General features: G+C 41.9%; 1 protein-coding gene across 5 annotated transcripts in view; it reads right to left on the reverse strand.

Annotated features, from left to right (window-relative positions):
- afap1 (actin filament associated protein 1) overlaps positions 1–21,343 on the reverse strand; it is a 166,973-nt gene that overhangs the window by 9,064 nt on the left and 136,566 nt on the right. For 4 of the 5 annotated variants that reach the window (XM_031299830.2, XM_031299829.2, XM_031299828.2 and 1 more), the window contains 5 exons: positions 14,676–14,828; positions 9,021–9,232; positions 7,865–8,010; positions 3,376–3,490; positions 2,733–2,975 (listed from right to left, as the gene is read on the reverse strand). In XM_031299830.2, the coding sequence (XP_031155690.1) occupies positions 2,733–2,975; positions 3,376–3,490; positions 7,865–8,010; positions 9,021–9,232; positions 14,676–14,828 (869 nt within the window). The remainder of the gene's footprint in view (positions 1–2,732; positions 2,976–3,375; positions 3,491–7,864; positions 8,011–9,020; positions 9,233–14,675; positions 14,829–21,343) is intronic. The other variant, XM_031299831.2, reaches the window with a different exon arrangement.

Below are 21,343 nucleotides of genomic sequence, written 5' to 3' on the forward strand. Positions count from 1 at the left end.
CGGGCAGTGCTGCCCGCAGTCTGTTGTACACCTCATTGGATGAAAATCTACTTCTTATAGTGAAGCGGTACTTTGTGGTGTCGGAGGCCATGTTAACACCCCTCGGCCACGCCACACACAGCACACACTGTGGGGAGGAGGTGGAGCAACACGCAACACAATATGGTGACTATGTGGCTTTCAGAGCACGGCTGTAAAAATATAAATTACACACACAGCTGACACTCACTGTGTAGGAGAGGAAGGACAACCACACTCAAACAGTCCAGACATAAACACTCTATACTACACCCACAACACAAAGAAACAAACATCTGGGCAAAAGAGAGGAAGTTGTGTTTCAGCTCAGAACCCAACTGTTGGTGTGTTCCAGGTGTGTGAATGCTGATTCAGCAGCATTCGTAGTATTATCTTATTCTTCAACTTTCTTTGGTCACCTCTAAATTCTGCATGTATGTTCAGCTACAAAATCCATTCAAATATCAAAATGTTTAGCTGTGCACATGATGGGATTTCTTCAACTTTTTTTTCTGCTATTTATACTTTTTAAAATATTAAGCTTTTTTTAAATTTTTGTTTTCACATTAAAGTCAATGGAGCAATCTCCAAATCCTCTTCGGACTTCTTACTCTTCAAATTGCTACTTCTCCCACATACGTTTACCTACAGACGGCAACTGTTCACAAAGCCTTTAGCTATTGGAAAATGACGTAGCTTCATGATATTTTTTACAGTTTTTGTATTATCATTGTTTAAGTATAGTGTTTCTTTCAGGCTTTTTCTGCGTTTGTAATGGGTGTGTATTGCCTGTCATAGAGTGGGTGATGACATCACTGGAGCGGGAAGCCTTGGCAAATCGTCTTAAAACCTTCAATATAACTTGCTCTCACACAATATTTACTTGTCATACACAATTTATACGTCAAAACGTAGATATTCTTGTCTATTTCCAGCCAATGTGCTCATTTAGTAACACAATATGTGCGCAATAGGACTTAGTATATAAGACATAGTGTTTGAATCATCTGCTTCAAAGCAACAAGATAAGAAAGACACCCTCTTCTTAGGATCCATCGCAAAGTGTTGTGCTAATGTTGGGAACAGGCAAATTGTATATTTATAGTTGTATCCATATGATTTGACAGACTTAGGTTAATATTTCTCCAGGTCCGAGGGCTAGAAGGATGTGTTAAGTAGACCCCATAAAGTTATCCTACAACTGATTTTGATACTGTACTGTATGGATGGTAGCTACAGGACATGCTTTGAATTCATAAGATTTAACAATACAGTGTAGAGGGCTGCATTGGGATTGGGTCCCGTGGGACCCAACGCAAATCTCGCGGGAGCGGGCGGTTTTAACTTTGCTGCGGGCGGGAGCAGGCGGCAAAAAAAAAAAACACTGCGGGATCGGGATGTAGCCTGGAACCCCCCCACGCCAGCAGACACCATAGATATACATATACTGACTGAGTATATACTGTATAGCCTATCTATGAGCAGACAGCAGCAGTGTGTCTGAGCCTCCCAGGACGGGGGAGCTCCGAGGCTCCGTCCACCGTCTGCCCGCTCTCTCATACTCTGCTCCTTCCTCCCCCTCTCAGCAGCAAACACTTCTCCCTATTAACCTATAAAATGACTCATGCGTTTTCTCATGCGGGACGGGAGAAGACACAAAATCAATGCATCTCTATTATTGTGCGGGCATACATTATCAGAGTTTTGCGGGTGCGGGCAGGAGTGGACATACACATTGCGGGCGGGCGGGGGTGTAACACACACGTTGCGGGTGCGGGCGGTAATGGTCAGAAATTCGCTGGGAGCGGGCTGAAGAAAACAGTCCCGCGCAGGGCTCTAATACAGTGTTAGGGACAGACCAGATGGCCAGAGACTTGAGACTTGACTTGGACTCGTGGCAAAAGACTTGAGACTTGACTTGAACTTGCCCATCAAAGACTTGAGACTTGACTTGGACTTGAGCTCAAAGACTTGGGACTCGACTTGGACTTCCAAAAAATGACTTGTGAACATCTCTGGTAGGTATTAGATATTTTTACCGGCATAAGCACTGATTAACAATCCCATATCTCATACTGTATATATTGTGTTTCAGCTCCTAATGGAAGTTAGTCTATATGATGTTATCACGGAGTGAAATATTAAAACCAAATACTTTGATGCCTGAATCTTGCAGCCACATCTCAAGATGTCGGGACGTTTCCCCTCATGTGTGGCAGAGGATGTCTGGACATATGATGCTGGCTTTGTGAACAAATCTTCATTCATAATCTATGGTGCACTTACTGAGGAAGATCCCTCTTTCTCTCCCTCCCCTCCTGAAGCTGTCCGTGGTTCTGTATCACCTCCCAAACACTAATCCGACCATGGCAGAAGCTTTCCTTTAAACATTTATAGGCCTATTAGCTATATGCTGTTGTTCTTGTTCATGTAGTTACAAGTAAAGTCATAATATTTTAGTGCTTCCATCAAAATCACAGCGCATGACTTTTACAAAGTCATACAGAGAAATCTTTTTGGGGAAGAAAGGACTTTTTCTTAAGTTCACATCATTTTCTGAGTTATCAATCCATTAAGGAACATAAAAAAATCATTAACTGTAAATTCTACATATAGATGTTGACAAAGGAAAATCACTTAAATTACACACACAACACATAGACCAAGTGTAGAAAAGGCAAACAGTGAGGGTTAGGGAGCAGAGTGTTAGTCACCTGAGCAGTGGCTTTAGTTTTAGTATCAGCAGTGAGGAACTTAGAAGAGATTTTAGAAACAGGGCTTTTGTAGTGACTGGCAGAGGTGGAGGAGGAAGAAGTAGAAGAGGAAGACTTGGGAGGAAGGCGAGTGTCCCGCTTTGGTGAGGGCATGTTCTCATAGAGCTCAGTGTTCTCATAGTGGAGCTCCTCTTTCAGCTGGCGCCCCCCTGTGCTGGGACGGGAGTACTGTGCCTCCGGGTCCTGGGTTAGACCGGACAGGCATGCAAGCAAGCAGAGAGAGGGCGGGAGAGGAGAGGAGAAAGGAGAGGAGAGAGAGAGACATAATACATAACAGAAATAAAAAGCTCAAAGGAGGCGAGAAAGGGAGAGATGATAGCAGTGTAAAGTTAGTAACAATACTCTGCCATAGCAAGTGTCATTACAATGTGCTACATGTAATGTAGTAAGTCTAGTATGATGTAATAAATCATACTAGGGGTGGGTGATATGGGTTGTTTCCCCAAGCAAACAGAGTTTGAGAACGGAAACATAGAGAGTGGAAGGTGAGGGACATCTGGCGCGTCAGGCAGTTATCATGGAAATGTACTTCTGTTGATCCAGACTATGTATGTGTATCAGCTATGAGCAGGTGAGTCCTTACCATTCCGTTAATGGGCACATCATCATAGTGCAGAGCCATACCAGTGGGGCAGGCGTAGCCGTTGACTGGGTTGTCCAGGTACGGGTTAGGAGAGACAGCACGCTTACTGGTGAAACTGGGAGGAGAAAACATAAAGGTTCATTGAAAAGAATGCAAATTTCTTTAATAATTGATTGATTGATTTTGATTGATTTTATTTGACCACTTAAATATAAAAATATGAAACAGTACATGTGTCATACATTAAAAATACATAAATAGTCAGGGATGACACAATAAAGCCCAAAGACTTATTTCCATTGTGGTCCCATTAGGGCTTTGACGCCGAACTTCGATATTCGAATATAATTCGAATATTAAAAAAAAAATTGATATTCGAACGAATATTAGGCAGCCCTTAATATTCGAATTTCGAACCCGTTACGGGCATTATTTTTTTGTAAATGTGTTTGCTTGTAAACCATGTTTTCAATTCAGATTCCGAGGCTTTTTCACGCATTTCAAAATGTAACTACACGTCGCGGCGACACACGTCACTCGGCCGTGGCTTGGTAGCGCATTTCCCTGTGTGCATGAGGCCACTCACTGTTTTAACCACACCCTTGACCTTGTGCTGGCATATGGCATCAAAATTGAAGACGTAATAGTATTCCCGCAAAATCCTTTATTATCAGACCACTTCTTAATAACTTTCGAATTCTTACTACCTGACTATACGAAATTAGATAAAAGCTTCTACACTAGAAGCCTATCTGACAGTGCTATAGCTAAATTTAAGGAAGATATTCCAACAGCACTAAACTCATTACCGTGCCGTAATATAACAGAGGATCTTTATGTAAACTTCAGTCCCTCTCAAATTGATAATTTCGTAGACGGCCTGCCTACGGACTACTTTAGACTCTGTTGCTCCCCTTAAAAAGAAGACGATGAAGCAAAGGAAACTAGCACCTTGGTATAACTCCCAAACTCGTAAATTAAAGCAAATCTCGCGCAAACTTGAAAGTAAATGGCGTTCCACCAAACTGGAAGAATCTCGTTTAGACTGGCAAGACAGTCTGAAAACCTATAGGAAGACCCTAATAAAGGCCAGATCAGACTATTATTCATCACTAATAGAAGAAAATAAGAACAACCCAAGGTTTCTTTTCAGCACTGTAGCCAGGCTGACAGATAGCCACAGCTCTATTGAGCCATCTATTCCTAAAGCTCTGAGTAGTGATGACTTCATGAGTTTCTTTAATGATAAAATTATAACAATTAGAGATACTATTCATCACCTCTTGCCCCCAACCTCTAATGGGTCACCTTTAACTGACAGACTGCTAGAAAGAACGACTAGACCTGACATATACTTAGATTGCTTTTATCCTATAAACCCTCAACAATTAATGCTAAAGGTCTCTTCAGCAAAGCCATCTACCTGTCTCTTGGACCCCATCCCAACGAGGCTACTTAAAGAAGCGTTACCCGTGGTTAACACTTCATTGCTAGATATGATAAATATGTCTTTATTGACAGGTTATGTACCGCAGTCATTTAAAGTAGCTGTGATAAAACCTCTACTGAAAAAACCCACCCTCGATCCTGAGGTCTTAGCCAACTATAGACCTATATCTAACCTCCTCTTTCTCTCCAAGATCCTTGAGAAAGTAGTCGCTAATCAGTTATGTGATTTTCTACATAGCAATAGCTTATTTGAGGACTTTCAGTCAGGATTTAGAAAGCATCATAGCACAGAGACGGCACTGGTGAAAATTACTAACGACCTTCTAACTGCATCAGACAAAGGACTTGTCTCCGTACTTGTCTTATTAGATCTTAGTGCTGCATTCGATACTATTGACCATACCATCCTTTTACAGAGACTGGAACATTTAGTTGGCATTAAAGGAATCGCACTAAACTGGTTTAAGTCCTACTTCTCTGATCGATCGCAATTTGTTAATGTTAACAATAAACCCTCCAATTACGCTAAAATTAACCATGGCGTTCCTCAAGGCTCAGTGCTTGGACCAATTCTATTCTCCTTATATATGCTTCCTCTAGGCAATATTATTAGGAAACACTCAATTAACTTTCACTGTTATGCGGATGACACCCAATTATATCTGTCAATCAAGCCAGACGAAACCAGCCAGCTAGCTAAACTTCAAGCTTGCATTGAAGATATAAAATCATGGATGGCCTACAATTTCCTGATGTTAAACTCAAACAAAACCGAAGTTATTGTGCTGGGCCCGAAACACCTACGAACCTCATTAGCCGAAGATATAATTACTCTGGATGGCATTGCCCTGGCCTCCAGTACTACTGTCAGAAATCTAGGAGTTATTTTTGATCAGGATCTATCCTTTAACGCCCACTTAAAACAAACCTCTAGAACAGCCTTTTTTCACCTTCGTAACATTGCTAAAATTAGGAACATCCTATCTCATAACGATGCTGAAAAACTAGTCCATGCATTCGTTACTTCCAGGCTGGACTACTGTAATTCCTTATTATCAGGATGCTCAAATAAGTCCCTTAGGACTCTCCAGCTGATCCAGAATGCTGCAGCGCGTGTTCTGACAAGAACTAAGAAAAGAGATCATATTTCTCCTGTATTAGCTTCTCTCCATTGGCTTCCTGTAAAATCCAGGATTGAATTTAAAATCCTTCTTCTGACCTATAAAGCTCTAAATGGTCAAGCTCCTTCATATCTTGAGGACCTCTTAGTACCTTATTGTCCCACTAGAGCACTACGCTCCCAGAATGCAGAGTTACTTGTGGTTCCTAGAGTCTCTAAAAGTAGAATGGGAGGCAGAGCCTTCAGCTATCAGGCTCCTCTCCTGTGGAACCAGCTCCCAATCTGGGTTCGGGGGCAGACACCGTCGCTACATTTAAGACTAAACTGAAAACTCTCCTCTTTGATAAAGCTTATAGTTAGGGAGTGAGGAGTTGCAGTGAACGCCTAGACCGGCGGGGCAGGGTGTATAGCTACAGACACAGCACCACCGCTTTTCAGATTTATCTATCGTATAATCAATAATATAGTGCCTCTCCTAGTTATGCTGTTATAATTCTAGACTGCCGAGGAGTGTTCCTTCTTATGACACGCTCTTTTCTTTTGTTTCCTTTTATGCACATCCTGTCGCAGAAGTGCTTGTTACTAACCTAGCTCTGGGGAGTTTACTCCCCGGAGTCCTTATGTTTCTTCTTTGCCCAGAACATCACCTCGGATTAGGGCGACACCAAGACCTGGGTCTTGGGTGCAGCTGTGGCTATGGACCTGCTACACCCTGCTACGCTCTGCGATTCCCTGCAATGACCGGCTACGTCCTGCTGCGTCCACCGCGTCCACCCATGCTCTGCTGTGCCACGCTACATCCCGTACCGTCATAACCCCAACCGTCAGACACCGCCCACCAAGAGTCTGGGTCTGCCGAGGTTTCTTCCTAAAAGGGAGTTTTTCCTCGCCACTGTTGCAATAGCCCCTGCTAATGCTTGCTCTTGGGGGAACTATTGGAATTGTTGGGGCTTTATAGAGTGTGGTCTAGACCTACTCTATCTGTAAAGTGTCTCGAGATAACTCTTGTTATGAGTTGATACTATAAATAAAATTGAATTGAAGACTATAGAGTCGCTACTCGCTCTGAAGCTACCGGTAATCACCGTCACTCTCTCACAACACACACTCCCCAAACACACACACACACACCCCCATACACACGCGGCTCGACGCACACACCAGCGCAAAAGTATGAACATCAGACCACTTACGTAGGATACGGTGAAATATCCGACCTTCCTGTTGAAAGCATATTGTTTGTGTTTAATCCAGGGTCTGACTTTTAATTTTTTTAAAAACCAGTGGTGTTTTTCTTCTAACAACATCATTGCACGCCTACTGACTGATACACTGCCCTCTGGTGGACAGAACATATACAAAGTTTGATACCAATATAAGCCTTACTGAAGGCATTTAATGGTCAAAATATTATTAATAAATATTCAAATATTAATATTCATGAACAAACGAACTTCGAATATGATTTTTGGGCAAAAGTCAAAGCCCTAGTCCCTATAAGGGAAGGGGGGAAGGGACAAGAGGCAGCAAATCACACATCAGTCATTCATTATACATTAAACAAACTCATCCACATTATACAGAAAAATTAACAATAAAAATAGACTATGATATGATAATGACTACGATTAATATAGAGTAATAGAGAGTTCTAAAACCTGAGATGTTCTACCACAGTGCTCAAACAAACAGTAGTCTATAAACTACACTGTACATGGAGCAAAAACAGCAGTAACGGAAAGCCTTGGTTCTAATAAGGGCTGAATATTCAGCATCTAGATCACATTTTACACAACAAGGAAAATGACGCCATGGAAAAAAAGCAAGGTTCACTATATGAGCCATTTTAATGCTAAAGAGAAAACAGAAGCTTGTCAGGTTTACGTTTTCATCACTAGAGGAAATGTGTGCGTCCCTCACCAGAAGGACTGCTTGGCCAGCTGGATGACATTGGCGGTGGTCTCGACGTCAATGTAGTCGTAGTGCAGGGTGGCGGGGTCAGTGGTGGAGCCCGTCTCAGCCAGTAAAATCCCCAACCAGCGCCCCATCTCCTCAGAGGACGAGGCCTGGAGGAAAACACAGATTGGCCAAACCAAAGTTGAGATGAAATCCATAGCTGCTTCTCACATCCTTTAGTTAAAACCAAACCTAAAATAGCTTCTGATAAGAGCTCAGGACAGTTTTCGATAAAGCTTTACATTAAGGTTCTTGTAATAAATGTTAATTTGTAGTTAACAGTCCATAGTTCGCTTTATTAACCTAACTAGGCATTGTTCTTGCTTTAGTTTTGGTAGCTGTAAAAAGCATAGTTAACTGTCAATGAGCGCATAGCATAGACTATAAAATATGGACGTAGTCTCCATGGGGATGGACTCCTTTTTGGAGCCATTCTTAAGTGGCCACTCAATGAACTGCAGTTGGCCTCATTGTTCGGCACTGAAGGTTGCCGCTTGGTACATAGTTAACTGCTAATTAATGCACAATAATGAGTTTCTTACAGTGCTTATGAATGGTCTTATAAGCAAATACAATAAACATGTTTTTAATGGTTTTATGACAATTATTATAGTCTTATTAACACATAATAATTCTAATAAGCATCTTATAAGGACTTATAAGGCCCTTATTACCTATTAACTAATGCTTATTACAAGGACCTTAATACAAAGCATTACCCAGTTTTCTATTTCATCATTAACTTTAAATTATACACATATACAGTTTCTTCAAATTTAGAGCTATTTTAGTTTGTAGGAACTGGCCACTTATTACATACTAGTATCCATCAAAGGTTCAGTAATGATGTGGTTTTACAGGGATCAGATAGCAGAGGATAGCATGCAGACTATGTGAGGAAACAGAATCAAAACAAACAAAATGGTAAATGGAGGGAGTTGATATACAGTACCAGTCAAAAGTTGGAAACATTTTCTCATTCAAGTGAATGGTAAAGTGTGTCCAAACCTTTGACTGTGTTAGTAGAGTGTTAGTAGCTGACTTTAACACAGGAGTACACATCTCCTCATATACAGAATCAAATAGACCATCCCAACAGGATTTTCTGAATACAGCTCACCTCCAGGACAGCGACCTCCTGGCCGTTACGCAGCAGGCGGAAGGCAAAGGGGTGTTTGTGATCCAGGCCGGGGCTGACCTCGCAGCCTCCGAGGGGCAGTGAAGCGATGTGGCTCTTCAGGTCGTCTCGGTCCTTATGAAGGAGCAGCTGGTTGTCTTTCAGGCGGCACCAGCGCTCCCTCCAACGGTTATTGGACAACACGTTCAGGTAGCCTGTCGAGCAGAGCAAATACAGTCAGAAAAACAAAGTCAGAAAGAACTCAGAAGAATTCATTAAATAATATTAATCTCTGTTTATGACACGATTTATGGGTGCCATTTTTCAGCAGTACCTGTCCAATGTATTGTACTGTATGGTTTACTGGTCCACCTACTGGCCTACCCACGCAGTCCCTTTCAGGGAAGCTATGCATGCCAGTGTTTCCCACATACAGAGTAATTTGTGGCGGTGCGCCACAGAATCAACACCGGCCGCCACATATTGCGTTTCGTTATTATTCTTTTATTAACGCTATTTAAAACACGGAGTGTATTCGTTCAGCTGCATTTCCTTTCCCTGCTCTCCCTCAGTCTCTCTGCCTCTAGCCCCACCCCCTTGTGAAGTCTCGCGCCGCGTGCATGACAGCGTCAATGCTGCACTTCAGGCTCAGAGGCTATCGTTACGTTAATAGTAGCATGCTGCTGGTGGTCTTGCAATGGGATTAACTGTACTAATAAAACCGTAGAAGGACCACAGACACACCGCTGTGAAAGCTACCCGAAAGCCTTTTATCAGAGTCTGGTTTACCCCTGTCCGCGGAAGTCTACTCCACTCCATATCTTTATAACGGAACTAACCGGAGCTGACTAGAGCTAACCGCTAACGGAGCTAATCGTTGCTAACCGAGCCTTCAGTTCTCCGTGCCTGTATCCATTAACTGTATTTATGGACTCAAGACAGAATAAAACCCTAATTATATTAAATTGGCTGGACGAGTTTTAAACTCATTTGCTATAATAAATCCTAATGATGTTCAGCAGGCAATTTCTGAATTAAAGTCAAGCTTGGAGATCAAGTTTAATTAACTTGCCAGTACATGAGACACAAGCTTAATTAGCTTGTGTCTCATGTACTGGCATTTCCTTTATCGGATTTATTTAATTTATCGTTATCCACCTGTGTGGTTCCATCAATGTGGAAGTCTGCCAGAGTTACACCAATACACAAGGGTGGCGATGCACTTGATCTTAACAACTATAGACCTATTTCCATCATCAGTAGTATAGCAAAAGTGTTTGAAAAACTAATATTTAAACAATTATTCAAATATATTAATGATTTCTCCATTCTGTCACCAAATCAATCTGGTTTCAGACCAAATTTTTCTACAACTACTGCTCTTCTAAAATTTACCAATGATGTTTCATCCTCCTTAGGCAATATTCATAGATCTCACTAAAGCCTTCGATATGATCGATCATTATATGCTTCTTGACAAATTACATGCGATAGGCCTTTCTAAACATTCTCTTCTCTGGTTTAATTCTTATTTTCAATGTAGACGTTAGCGTGTCTCTTTTCATGGTTGTGTATCACAGTCCTTAATAATGGAGAAAGGTGTCCCTCAAGGCTCTTCCTTATGGCCTCGCCTATTTTCTTTATTTATCAATGATCTTCCTCAAATATGCTCAGACTGTAATATTCATCTATATGCAGATGACACAGTGATCTAATGTGTCTGTCTCTAATATTCAATCCTCACTGCAATCTAACTTAAATGCTATTCAACTTTGGTTCCAATCCAACCACCTTCTACTGAATAAGAAAAAGTCATATAGCATACTGTTTCCCAACAGATTCGCTACATTGAATCAAGATAACAATCTTTCACTAAAATTTTTAGACGATACTCCACTTGTACAAGTTGATGAACTTAAATATCTGGGCCTTTGGCTTAGTAATTAGTAATTTGTTGTATTTTAGCAGAATACGAAGCAGGAGAAAGACAGAAATTAGTAGATTTTAATCTGTTTATTGCAAGTCATTTTTATCATTATCGCGATATTCAACGTTAGAGCATATTGCATATTTTCCTCACATCGTTCAGCCCTAATAAATACCCTGAAATTGTGTCAGAAGCAGCATTGTCCAACAATATTTTCATTTTTATCTGTATCATCTTTTAGTCTAATTTGTTTAATATGTAAATAGTTATTGAATTTCTAAATTATCTGATAATGTTATATGGTCATTTTTTACACTTTCGTTTGACTAGTTTATTACTGAACCCAGCCATCATGCGCCGCGCTGTCACATCCTGCGCCACCCACCACCACAAGTAAATTCTCAACCTGTGGGAAACACTGCATGTACATATAGTACAGGCATTATGCAACATGACCCCACATAAATTGCAAAAGCAACTCTTTCAACTGATCTAGTCTCATACAAGTCTCCTCTATCACATATAAAAAGTCCTAAGAGATGGAAAGTATGGTGGTAGAAAGTATTAAAAAATACTGTAATCAGTGTTCAACTTTCTATTTCCCACTAACAGATATCACCATGAAACTTACCCAGTTGATTATTTACATTAAGACAATTACTTTTTGTATTACAAGTTTTCTCAACTTTTATGCTTAATTATGCAAATCAGACAAATTATCTAATTAAATGTGCTAATTTGCTTAAATAAAAGTGTTTCTTAACCATACCCTCTCTCCACTTTTTTGCTTAATAAACATTTGTCAGATTTTCTGTTGCAATATGTGGGAGATCAAGCTTAATTATTCACCCTTTATTTCCTCACAAAATGCTTGTACTAATACTGAAAGTGATGTGGCACGTGTGCATTGCACAACAGCCTGTATTGGACATTGTTGTCTTCTGTGGCACTATGAATCTATTAAACCACGTTTGTTTACGTTAGCACAGAGATACACCAGTTGATCTTCAACTTCTGCATTTTTACAGAGTAGCCTCTCAAGGCGTGATTGCTGCCCTGAACAGTCACTGCTTGGGCCATTTTAAACTCTGGGACCAAATTATTAAAATTCACTTGCTGTTTTTCCCAGTAACCAGTAAAGGCATTAGTGTGTTTTAGACCAGAGGGCCCCAAACTTCTTTGCACCACAGACCATTTTGAATTCACTGTGGAGCGGCCAACTGGATGCGTGTCATTGGCAAGTTTAATTGTTCTTCCCTACCCCATCAGTAGATAAAGGTAGACAAGAAGTCCACACGCCTGTGCACAAATCATGGAAGTCTTAGCTGGGGTGTTTCTATTTATCATCCTAACACACAATAAGCCAAAAAACAAAACTAAACAGAAACCATTTATATTTGTATTTGATTGTGGTTATACAGATAGATCACTCAGCAACACAGATTCCATGTACTGTTGAATACATGGAGTTGACGACTACTTTAATTTCAAATTAGGGTTTTATTGTTGGGGACGTGGCAGGGAGTCATGAGGAAAAATGTAGCCCAGACTGCGCCAAGTTTAAGTTAATTACTATAAAAATAGCCTCTAAAGTTATATGATTGCTACTGAGTGCTTTTTGGCTGGTTGCAAATAATCAGAGGCCTGGTACTGGTCCAGAGCCCAGGGGTTGGGAACCTCTGCTTCAAACACCTTCTCTTCAGTGTTGCCAGCTATTTATAACTGAAAGCAGCTAGCACTAGCTACTTTACTTAAACTTTTTTTTTTTTTTTTCACTTACGCAACATTAGCAAATTAAGGGCTGTGGTCTCTCAGTCAGAACTAGAGATGCTCATCCATGCCTTCATTTCCTCCTGTATTGACTATTGCAATTCACTTTTCTCCTCACTCAACAAATCTGTCCTTCACCGCCTGCAATCCATTCAAAACGCTGCTGCTAGGCTTCTTACTAGATCAAACAGGCGCACCCATATCACCCCTCTACTCTACTCCCTTCACTGGTTTCCTGTAACCTACAGGATCCAATTCAAAATTCTCACCATAACCTATAGGGCTCTACACGGTCAGGCCCCTGATTATCTTGCCAACATAATTCACTTACACACCCCCTCCCGGTCTCTCAGGTCTGTCAATCAAAATCTGCTATCCACGTCACGCACTCGTCTGAAGACATGTGGGGATAGAGCCTTTGCTGCTATGGCACCCAGACTCTGGAATGCTCTGCCAACCAGCATTAGGTTTGCTGAGAATGTGGACTGTTTTAAGGGACAAGTGAAGACTCACTTGTTCAGGCTAGCTTTTGGGTAGCCTATGTCTTTTATTTATTGATAATTGTATCTGTTGTATTTGTATTTTATTCTACTGACTATTTTTACTATGTTTTTATTATCTATGCACATTGTAAAGCACTTTGTGACCTTGTCTGTGAAAAGCGCTGTATAAATAAAATTTAATTACTTACTTACTAGCTTAATAAGGTGGCAGATAATGTCATATTGCTGACGTCATCCCTTTACATTAGCATAGCACTTAGTGGCTGTAATACCTTCCCCCTTTCTGCCTCTGTTGAATTACTTTTATCCCCGGTGGAGACAAAATATAAAGTGATCAGTGCTACTTAACCGCCAGATGATGGTCCTTTCAGGGGCCGTGGTAGTGGAGTTTAGCCAGAAAAAGTGAGCGTCATGCAGCGATGACAGTTAAGTTTAGGAACCAAAACGACTAGTTAAAGGTTTTCCAATGTGTGGGAATTTCTCCCATCTAGCGTTGAGATCATATATCGCAATCAACTCTTTCGCGCCACAAAGTTCAAAGTACGTATTACAGCTACGGTAGCCTTCACGCTTTTTTCTGAGGATGCCGGTCTCTTGCTCTTTTCAATATTCTTTTTCTTTTTCTGGGCGAAGAAGAAGACTCCTGTTCCTGAAATTTGGATTTTGAATACGTGTGTTCCTCCATGTTTCCTTCTTCATACTTGGCGGGGCCGGGAAGAGACGATACCCAATAGCAGCATTAGCAGCACCTGTGAGTTTATCATGTGACAGCGAAAACACGAAAGGTGGAGCAGTATGTCCTGTATGTCCCTTACCGGCTAACCTATTTCAAGATGGCGCATGAATATGGAGCGTCTACCCCAGTTCATGTGAATGCAAATGTAAAATTTCAAGCCAATAGGAATACTTGGAATTGATGGTGGTGGTAAATATTCATAAAAAGGACAAGTTTGTGAACGGGCAACACAGATTTTGATAATGAACAACTAAAAACGTTACACACTGGACCTTTAAGTTTAGGAAAAAGATTGTGGTTTGGATTAAAACACTCCAGAGGAACGAACGAGCGTTTCCTGGGTGAAAGTATTTTTTTTTCTCTTCGCGAAGTGAACTCCGCTCTCCGGATTGAAAGCGCTGTGTTTTATGTTGACACCACGTTGTGCTATTTCATTTGGGGATTATTTTACATTGAATATTGAAGTGTTTTGGCATGGCTGGCCGAGTGGCTCTATATCCATGGTATTGGAAGGGGGATTTGATTCTTGCATGTTTTGTTGTGCATGATCAAACCCGCACCCTTCCCCATGCATTAAGGTCGAGGTCTTCAGTGGGGATCAGCCCTGCCTTTGACTGTAGTCATTGGGAACATGTAGAAACACATTTTCCTTAACACTTGGTTTGATTTGTTTGAAGCATACTGAGACCTTAAGGATAACAACTTTAATGTCTTTGTCTTACCACATGTGGGTACGTCTTCTTCTGCTGACGAGGTCTGCTCATCTGTGGACGGCTTCTTCTTACCCAGCCCAATGATTTTAGTGATCTTCTTCCCTGCTCCCTTCCCCACCGTCCCAGTCTTCTGCTCCGACTTCGAGTTCTTCTTTCCTTTTCCTAAGCGAGAAAGAGAGAGACTGAGATTCTGAATTGAATTCATAACTTTAAATGAAAGGGAAATTAGTAAAACACTGTGTAGTAATGTCTTTCTTTAAGGATCCCTGCAGACTTAATGTGCTCCACCGTCATTATATAAGAGAGATGTTACTTGTTCATTTATGTTGATTCAATTATGTTTGGATGCTTTTGTAATACTGTACAAATAGAAAAAGCAACTATACACTCTAAAACTAACAATGAGATCAGTTGCATTCGGTTTAATCAGACCCTTGTGGGTTCTAAAGCTCTTTGTTGGTGAATTAGGTTCAGTTTGGAATCCCAGCATCCCCACTGGTCCGGGGACTAGTTTCTTTCCGAAGAGAGAAATAAGAGAAAGAAAGAGAGGTGAATGACTGTGCACATTCTGCTGGAAGGAGGTTTTAAGAGGATATGTGTGTGTGTGTGTGTGTGTGTGTGTGTGTGTGTGTGTGTGTGTGTGTGTGTGTGTCTGTCTCCACAAATAGCTTCTTCTTCTTGGCTTACTTGTATAGAGACTGTGACGAGACGTTGTATGAAATGTGTGTGTATGAGAGAGAACCAAAGTGAGAAAATGAAAGTCAGAAGAAGAGAGAAGAAAGAAAGTTTTGCTCAAAAAGATGTGATTGCAAACATATAAACATACAGATAAATACAAAAATTCATAAACTTCTGTTTTAACATGTTTTTCCTCATGTCCAGTAGGCGACTGCCTTAATTAATAGGAAGCTGTCTGCAAACTATTTCAGTCGCAGGGCTTTTTCTCAGAATAGAGAAAGTATACAAACACACAATGCAGGCCTGAGGTGAAAGCAGACACACAGATCTTTCAAACATTTAAAAAATCGATCCAAGATGGCGCTGAAGAAGGGTGACACGATGTGTTGGTGTGCTTTGTTTTGTTTTGTTTTGTATTTTAATTCTGTTTCTTGCGATGGTACCCAGATCTCATTCACCAGAGAAGAGCTCGTGAACATCAGGGGAACAACACCATCAGACTTATTTCCCCCTTTTCTTCTCCCTTCACTGGAAATTTTGGACATTCTGGTCAAAGGTGCGCTCACCTTTGCTCACGCAGCGAAACGCCGGAGGAGAGGGAAACGGGCTGGTGCGCTTGTGATCTCCGCCAGAACAGAATCTTCAGAAGACAGAATCCCCGCAAAGCTCATGGACCGGATACTGTCTCCCCATCCAGCTTGAAGCACTGCGCTGATCATCTTTCTCCAGTGTTCACAGATATTTTCAACACCTCACTGGAGACATGCCATGTGCCAGCCTGCTTCAAGACCTCAACCATAATCCCTGTTCCCAAGAAGCCAAAGACCACAGGACTTAACTACCTCAGACCCGTCGCCCTGACCTCTGTGGTTATGAAGTCCTTTGAGTGCCTTGTGCTTTCTCACCTCAAAGCCATCACTGACCCCCTCCTGGACCCCCTGCAGTTTGCCTACAGAGCCAATAGGTCTGTAGACGATGCAGTCAATTTGGCCCTACATCCTCCGGCACCTGGACCTCGCAGGAACCTACGCCTGTTTGTGGACTTCAGCTCTGCCTTCAACACCATCATCCCGGCTCTGCTTCAGGAGAAGCTCTCCCAGCTTGGTGTGCCTGACTCCACCTGCAGGTGGATCACTGACTTCCTGTCTGACAGGAAGCAGCATGTGAAGCTGGGGAAACATGTCTCCGACTCACAGACCATCAGTACCGGATCCCAGGGCTGTGTTCTTTCTCCTCTGCTCTTCTCCCTGTACGCAAACAGTTGCACCTCCAGTCACCAGTCTGTCAAGCTTCTGAAGTTTGCGGACGACACCTCCCACCTCTCCGATGGAGACGAGTACGCCTACAGGTGGGAGGCTGACCACCTGGTGACCTGGTGCAACCAAAACAACCTTGAGCTCAACGCTCTAAAGACAGAGGAGATGCTTGTGGACTTCAGGATGAACCCAGCCCCACCTGCCCCCATCACCCTCTGTGGCTCCACAATTGACACTGTGGAGTCATTCCGCTTCCTGGGAACTACCATCTCCCAGGACCTCAAGTGGGAGCTGAACATCAGCTCCCTCGTCAAGAAAGCACAACAGAGGATGTACTTCCTGCGGCAGCTGAAGAAATTCAACCTGCCAAAGACAATGATGGTGCACTTCTACACAGCCATCACTGAGTCCATCCTCACATCCTCCATCACCATCTGGTACGCTGCTGCCACTGCCAAGGACAAGGGCAGACTGCAGAGTGTCATTCGGTCTGCAGAAAAGGCAATTGGCTGCAATCTGCCGCCGCTCCAGGACCTATACGCCACCAGGACTCTGAAGCGAGCTGGAAAGGTTGTGGCTGAGCCCTTCCACGCCGGCCACAAACTCTTTGAGACACTCCCCTCTGGCAGGAGGATGAGGTCCATTAGGACCTCAACCACACGCCACATAAACAGTTTTTTCCCCTCCGCCACTAGCCTTATCAACAAGGCCACCCACCCTGACTCTCTCCACACTCCACCTCTGGCTCCTCATGCCACTGTACCTACTCTGCTGTAGCATTCCTTTTTACTACTGTTTAACTTATTTTATTATTTATTTACATTAATTTTATCGTTATTAATACATACTGTGTATATATGTTTATACTTATATTGTTTATATTATTTTTATCCTTCTTATATTTGAATGTGTGACATGCACCAACAACACCATGGCAAATTCCTTGTATGTGCAAAAATGTACTTGGCCTTTCTGATTCTGATTCTGAAAAGGAGGAATTATTCTGTTTCTGTTCCCAGGAGATGACGAGAAGGAAAACTGTGATTGTGTAAATTTGTTCCCAGTAAAATCTGCTTTTTTGTTAGCAGCCATGGAATGTGGCTGGATTAAGCGGATAAGAGGGTTTCAGACTCAATGAGGGAATGACTGAAGTAAGACCAGGTGGCTGTGGCTCAGGAGGGACAACGGTCGTCCACTAAGGAACGTGAAGGTGGGTGGTTCAATCCCTGGCCCCTGCAGTCTACATGTCAAAGTGGCCTTGTGCAAGAGACTGAACCCCAAACTGGGAGTGTTCTGTGAATGTGTGTCCCTCCCCAGTTGATACAGGTACCGTAGCACCTTATATGGTAGCACTGAGTGGTCGCTAAGACTAGAAAAGCCCTTTATAACTGCAGTACATTTGCCATAATGTTTATTTCACTTGTTATGTTTACTGGATGACAATAAAAGGTAGCAGAGATGTCTAGCTTAGAACTTTAAGTGATCCAAAAATAAGTTCACATAGCTAATAATATTAAGTGTTCTTATTCAGATTGATATCATGTGACACATCTTACGTGGTCTAATATAGATGTAAAAATTAACCAGTACGCATCAGAAAACACACGCGAAGAGTCAGAGATACAGCTTTGTCGATATACAGCCACAGATCCAAACCAAATTCTGTCAAATCGGTCAAAAATCAATGTCTGACACAATCCCCAATCCTTTCTACCACACACAATGCTGCTTGAAAGATTGGATTTACAGTCTGCAAAATGTGTAGCTGTACCACAAATCCAGCTATTAATTTAGGAAGGCAAGGTGGACACTGGTGGGAACGTTTTAAGCTAGCATTAGCTGCTAACGCTACTTATTGCACACTGGCCCCTGACTACTCCCAGTTGAAGAATATAACTGAAACCATAAGCTTTTGTATTTAGAAGGGTTGCTGAAGTTACCACATTTATATTGATTTATTATTATTTATACTGACTCTGGAAACAAAGTAAACAATACCCAGTCAGCAGTATTTCAGTGAAAAATTGCTCTTTCTTTGGGATCTATATAGGGGTGGAACAATAAATGTATTCGTATTGAACCGAAACGGTACGGGCGTCTCGGTTCGGTACATGAATTTACACGGAGAATACACGGTATAAAAATAAATAAAACTCACGTGCAAATGAATTAATGTAATGTGGAACTACTGTTACATATGCGTTTCTTAGGGACACCTAATCTGTAGCCCCGCCTTAGCTCTGAAGCTCCCAAGCTCCGCCTACATGTCGAGTCGGTCCAGTGAGTCCACACGAAGCAAACTAGTCCCTTCCATATACTTTTTGGAAGGGATTTTATTTTTAGGCCATATCGCCCAGCCCTAACGTACTGTAGCTGTATCTCTTCTTGCCTCGACCACAAATGGCTTCCAGGCCCATTTGCATCGCTGTTTGCTCCGCTGTTTGCTCCACCGTTAGCTGTTAGCTTCGCTGTTTGCTGCTAGCTCCGCTGTTAGCGTGTGAAGCTAACGCCACAATTCGCCAACTGCTCTGTGTAACCGAAGCTGCTCTTTTAACACCCCTGCTCTGTGCATTCACATATAAGAGCAGCGCTTGTCTCCCATATCACACTACTAGCTGATTGTCTTTTTTTGTTTACAAGTTCCAGATGGAGTCTGGAGATGATGTGGGGTAGCCTACTTATTGTTTACTGTTTACATCTTACTTTATATGCTTCAGGCTGTGCAGCTAGCTCAGGGGAGAGACTGGATGACACTAGGTGGTACAGCCTGAGACATGCACAATAAAAAAAATTGCCTTCTGCATTTTTGTTATGCTTTTCCCTCCACTGTACCGAACCAAACCGTGATGTCTGACCCGAGGTATGAACCAAACCCGTTCCACCCCTAGATCTATACATTTCTACATGTAACAGGCCAGAAAGGTCAAGACCTACCTCCCTGGAGAAGAACTCAACAATTTTATATGATTAAATTCAGCTCATCTGGGAGATCGTTACTGATCCCATTTCTACACTCCCCATAGTTTCACAGCAATGACACATAAACATGACAGAGTCCATGAATCACAGCTCTGTGCTCCTTAAAACCCAACTGGATTTCAAAATTAACTGCTAGTGGGAAATCTGTTTCAGACATTATGTTGGAAAAATGAACTAATCTTAACAAGGAAAAAAAAAAATAGGTGTTACATTTTAGTTGACAATCCAAACAACCGAGCTGACAAGTAAAATGAAATTTCTCTCCCCACGGAATTTTGCCTGCTGAGCAAACAAACAGTTACTAATCAGAGACTATTTCATCCGTATCTCTTTGTTTTGGCGTCTGGTTCAGCAGGGGAAGACCATCTCCGTATAAAACCCATGTTAAAGGAATCCAGCAGCTGAAATATCTCAGGATTCAGAACTGGGTCCAAGTTGAGAACAATTCAAGATGTCCTACCCCTCATTTAAATTAACTATTGGTCTTGTGCTTTCGGGCTGAAATTAATGGTATTTACAACATAGCACTCGGTGACTGCAGTGTTTTATGAAGGGGATTTCCATCTATAAAAAAAACCTAACCATTCACATATGTTGAAACATCATACAAATTTCATTAAAAAAATCTCAACTTATGGTCCAATAACTAGCTTTATCAGGAGCTTTCAACTATATCATACAATCTTCGTAGTTTGGTTATTTGTTCTGTAGCTTGATTTGATGAGAATGTATAATACATTTGAAAGCTCTGAAAATCGCTGATGAAGACTGTATGATACAGTTTAAAGGGGTGATAGAATGATTATATAGGGTATTTCACAATGTTCCTTAAGGTCTCCTAATAGGGTATGTAACATTGGTTGGGCTGAAAATGGCCCGAGTGCTATTCCATGGGCCCTTAACTACCCTGTGAATATGGCCCTATTTGGAACAAGAGCTTTTCTTCCAAATATGGTATGCTCATGAATATTTAGATGAGCGCTGATTGGTTGAGCGAACCACATACACATACAGTGGAGACAAGACAGCAGGTCTCATATTTCAGACACTGCAGTGTTATACGTTGTTTGTCTGCTATTTCGTTATTAAATTCACTTCTGAGACTTTTTTATGCGAGAAATCAACTATATAAAGCTCAAATATGGGCCATTTTACGAAAATTGATGGCTAATTGCAAATTTGGTAAGATGTGTCAGACTTCAGGAGCTCCACACATTCTGACAAGAAAGCGACAGCCTGCTGGGCTCCATACCCAGGGCAAAGTCACCGTTTCTGGGTTACAGGACTACGCGTAGCTGGCCGGCTGCGAGCTGCCGGCATAACTATCGTATATTTACACTTTGAATTTCGTCACGGCATGTATATCACAGCTACCCTAAGGTCTTACCTTTGTAAGACCTTAGGGTAGCTGTGATATACATGCAGCTAACACTTTTTTATCCGATTTCAATTTAAAGCATTTCTGTGAATTTCAGAGGTCTCGTTAGGAGGAGGCAAGCTAGCTCTCATTGATAGAGCTCCATCCAGCTCACTCGCAGACAAGAGGCGTTTATTTCCCGATCGTTTGTTTAAATAACTCAACACACATATCCATTATAAGATTAACTGGAACCTGTGGTAAAAGATTGCGGGCGTAACAAGCTCGCTGACCGCGCTCTCATTCACACACACCGGTCATTTAGCAGGAAGAGGGGAGGGAGAGCAGCGAGCTGCAGGCCCTGGAGCTCTGTCAGGGCAGCGCCGTTTGGCAGTCCAGTAACCCAG

Source organism: Sander lucioperca, chromosome 17 (genome assembly GCF_008315115.2).
Source record: "Sander lucioperca isolate FBNREF2018 chromosome 17, SLUC_FBN_1.2, whole genome shotgun sequence".
Classification (NCBI taxonomy): Eukaryota; Metazoa; Chordata; class Actinopteri; order Perciformes; family Percidae; genus Sander; species Sander lucioperca.